The 3,391-nt window shown below is 43.3% G+C and overlaps 1 protein-coding gene across 1 annotated transcript; it reads right to left on the bottom strand.

Annotated features, from left to right (window-relative positions):
* Window positions 1–1,649: 1,649 nt before the first annotated feature.
* Dmac1 (distal membrane arm assembly component 1) lies at window positions 1,650–3,087 on the bottom strand. The gene is made up of 2 exons (XM_048347598.1): window positions 2,771–3,087; window positions 1,650–1,800 (listed from the first exon to the last, which is right to left on the bottom strand). Exons 1-2 carry the CDS (start codon window positions 3,045–3,047, stop codon window positions 1,736–1,738), a joined length of 342 nt encoding a protein of 113 aa, XP_048203555.1. The 5' UTR covers window positions 3,048–3,087; the 3' UTR covers window positions 1,650–1,735.
* Window positions 3,088–3,391: the final 304 nt, after the last annotated feature.

A 3,391-nucleotide genomic window follows, 5' to 3' on the forward strand; every position in this document is an offset into this window, starting at 1 on the left:
GACACTAAAGCATACATTTCACATAAGCACCTAATTGCCCACCTTTTAGGTTGTTTGCGATGTCTTGTCTCAGTTGTACTCTTATTATAGCACCACTCACAGTATGAACTACTGTGTTGCCTATCAGACTTAGGCACCTCTGCGTATACCCAAAGTAATGAATCAAAGAGCCTGGCAAGGCAGCCAAGGCACAGGCCCCCTTCTTTGGAGGGTCTGTATTCCTCCCCAAGGCAATTACATAAGAGCCCTTTAGGGACCACATCCTGGTACACTCCTTTAGGAAGACTTGTCCTAAAGACTGGATGCCAAAGATATGCACTGGAGAGGGCACCCAGGCAGAGGCACTAAAAGACAGGTAAAGAGGGTGTGCATGCTGTGTGGAGCTTCTGATTGGGTGTGGGGACCGATATGACCACCAGCTGTCCAAAAATCTCAAATCACATAGATCTTTCTTAAAGACACTTTATTAACACCTACACAATTAGTCCCATGCATTAACCTTCCAGTAGGAGCCCTTTCTAAGAGAGCTCTATCTTTTTCTTCAATAAATCTTGCCATGTTATTCTCCCTTTGTTCATGGACACATTTTTGGACACTGCTGAGACAAATAAATCCAAGTGTTTCAGTTTTTCAGTGTCAGTAACAGCCTTCAAGGTACTGGCTGAACATTTCATTCATCACTTACTTTGACTATCAGTCTAATATAAGTACCTGTGCTTTTCAGAAATAAAAATTGAAACATACTTTTACATAGAAACTACAGTATTTCAGAGAAAAACATCGATAGCAAGCACAACTTCTCATAGAAATGAATAAATATCGAGCCCTTATCCCCAAAGCATCTCCATTCCATCACAAGAATGTCTGTGATGGCTGTGGAAAAAGAATCAAAGGCTTTCATCTTATTAAAAGCTTTGACTTTATCTCGACCATTTGGTATTTAAGTCTTGTAAGTTGATACCTATGAGTGTTTCAGAACGTTAGTTCTTGCCTTCTTGGAACCATACTACTCCTCAATGACTAGAATAAGTGGACTTGTCCTAACTCTATCTCTGACTTGCCAAATGACCCCAATAAAATCACTTGAATTCTCTTTTAAGGTTATAATTCAGACTAGCTCTGAAGCCCTCATGAGGTGAAAGATTTTAAAATGCCTTGAAAGAACCAGGGCAGGGCACTGATGGCTTTTGCCTCTCAGGAGACTGAGATACTGACTATAGTTTGAAACCAGTTCGGGCAGAAAAGTCCATGAGAATCCATCTCCCAAACACAGCAAAAAGCAGGCTGAAGGCATGGCTAAAATGGTAAGAGTGCTAAAAAGCAAGCTGAGTGATGAGCCCCGAGTTCAAATCTCTGTACTGCCAAAAAATAAAGGGAACTATAATAATAAACAACTTATTTCTACTGGTTTATAATTTCTTCCATTTTGATAGCTTTTAAAAATTATCTTAATAATTATATTTCAGTATAAATGAGATTATCTTTCTTCTTCTGATAAAGCATAGAAACATTTTCTTCTCTAAATGATTTAATGGTTCTCATGTAATTGCAGAAAAAAAAATACACTCATAGTATCCAAAGAGTGACAACCAATGTTTTCACTGTCTTTTCAGGCTTGTCGGTATCCACAATAGTGACATGTCCATGTGTCTACTCAGAATATCCATAAATCCCATGCTTGATCTGTGTATAGCGAAGTCAAGGACACATGATGACAAAGTCACTGGTGTTATCTTCAAGCAACGCGGTAGGCTTTCCCTTTTGGGTCTACCAGGATAACTACACCCCAACAGGCAATGCCTAGGAAGAAACAAGAAAGAGTACCTTACTCAGATGGGGCCACAGGTCATCCAATTTAACTATTACTACAGTTTTAAGACCCCATTATAACTATATCTTTTGTATAGGGAAGCGTAGCTCAGGAAAAAAAAAAAAAAAAGGGAAGGAGGGCAGAAGGATGAAGATAAAAAATCCTTTAAGCCCCAAATTCCACTCATTAAGACATAAGATTTGAAAAGCTGAAAGCACAATACTTTACTGGTACAAGTGGAACTCACATCTAAGATTAGCAGTTTTAAAGGTTGGTACTGGGGTTTGAACTCAGGCCCTCAGGTTTGAGCTACTCTACAACTTAAGCAATGCTCCCAATCTTTTTTGATTTTTTACATAGATTTCATCTGGCTTGACCCTGACAGTTCTCTCTTCAGATCCAAATAACTGGGATTGTGGTTGTATACCACGACACCCACTCTTTTCTGAGCAAAGTTTCACGAGTTTTGGGTGGGGGAGGGAAAGGGGGTTGGCTGGGCTGTGACTACAATTCACTAATCTCACAATTTCAAGACTATTGAGTAGCTGAGGCTCTAGCCATGTACCACCATGCCTAGCCTCAATTTTTGTAAATCAAGGTCAAATGCTCTTTCTTTATGAGAGGTAGAAAACCATTACTAGCTTTGGGGCCACAAAATCATGAGATCAAAAGCGATCACTTCCTGTTTCATCCTCTCCTCTTGTCCTATTCGTTCACAAGGAAGATGGAAACAGAATTTCACATTGCAAAGACTAAGAAACCTAGAAATATTGATTTTCTATAAAGGGTGTTTCCACCACTTCTTCCTGCCTTCCACACCCACCCGTCCCGCAGCCTGCACTGGGGCTGAAGGGCTCCCACCACGTGACCGGCACCGGAGCACGGGTAGTCTCCGACACACTCAGATGAGCTCCGTTTCCCTCCACTACCCCACCCCAAGTGATGGTGCCCGGCTCTCACTGATGCCGACGACCATCTGCGCAATGGGCCCGGGACCCGGGGCGAGCCCCAGCTTCATGGGCCTCCGAGCCACAAGGTACACGTAGGCGCCCGCCGCGATCAGCCCGGACCCGGAGAGAATGCGACAGCTCCAGCAGTTATTAAACAGGGCAGCTGGTGCGGGAGAGGTCGGTGCTTCGGCCGTATCCGCGGGCATCGGGTTGGCAGGGGCTGTAGTAGCTTCAGGAGGCGGAAGGACAGGGTCCGGAGCCCGGGGTGAAGAGCTGGAAGACCCCATTTTCAGGATGCGGCCCAGCGCTCGGCGCCTAGGCTTTGAAATGACGTAAGCAGGGCGACCGGAAAGCAGAGCGGTTCGGCGCACCGGGCAAAGCGCAAGCTCTTCTGGGAAATGTAGTTTTACCCTTCATTGCATTTCCCCCCTGCCTGAGGCATGAGAATCAAAAGGTTAGAATTTATCCCTTCTGAATCATATTGTAGATATTTTACTAAGCACGTACATGACTTACTCAATGCATCAGTTTTGTTAATATATAAGGAAAATTTTAGGTGCCATAGTCATAGTTGAAAGCTATGCCTGTGGATAAAGAGGCAAACTACTTAAATCTTATACCTGGACATATT

The sequence above is a fragment of the Perognathus longimembris genome, chromosome 1 (genome assembly GCF_023159225.1).
Source record: "Perognathus longimembris pacificus isolate PPM17 chromosome 1, ASM2315922v1, whole genome shotgun sequence".
NCBI lineage: Eukaryota > Metazoa > Chordata > Mammalia > Rodentia > Heteromyidae > Perognathus > Perognathus longimembris.

Coding starts and splice junctions, on each gene's coding strand:
- Dmac1 (XM_048347598.1), bottom strand. CDS start 3,047: ATGGGGTCTTCCAGCTCTTCACCCCGGGCTCCGGACCCTGTCCTTCCG. Junction 1,801..2,770: donor GCAGATGGTCGTCGGCATCA/GTGAGAGCCGGG, acceptor GTTTCTTCCTAG/GCATTGCCTGTTGGGGTGTA.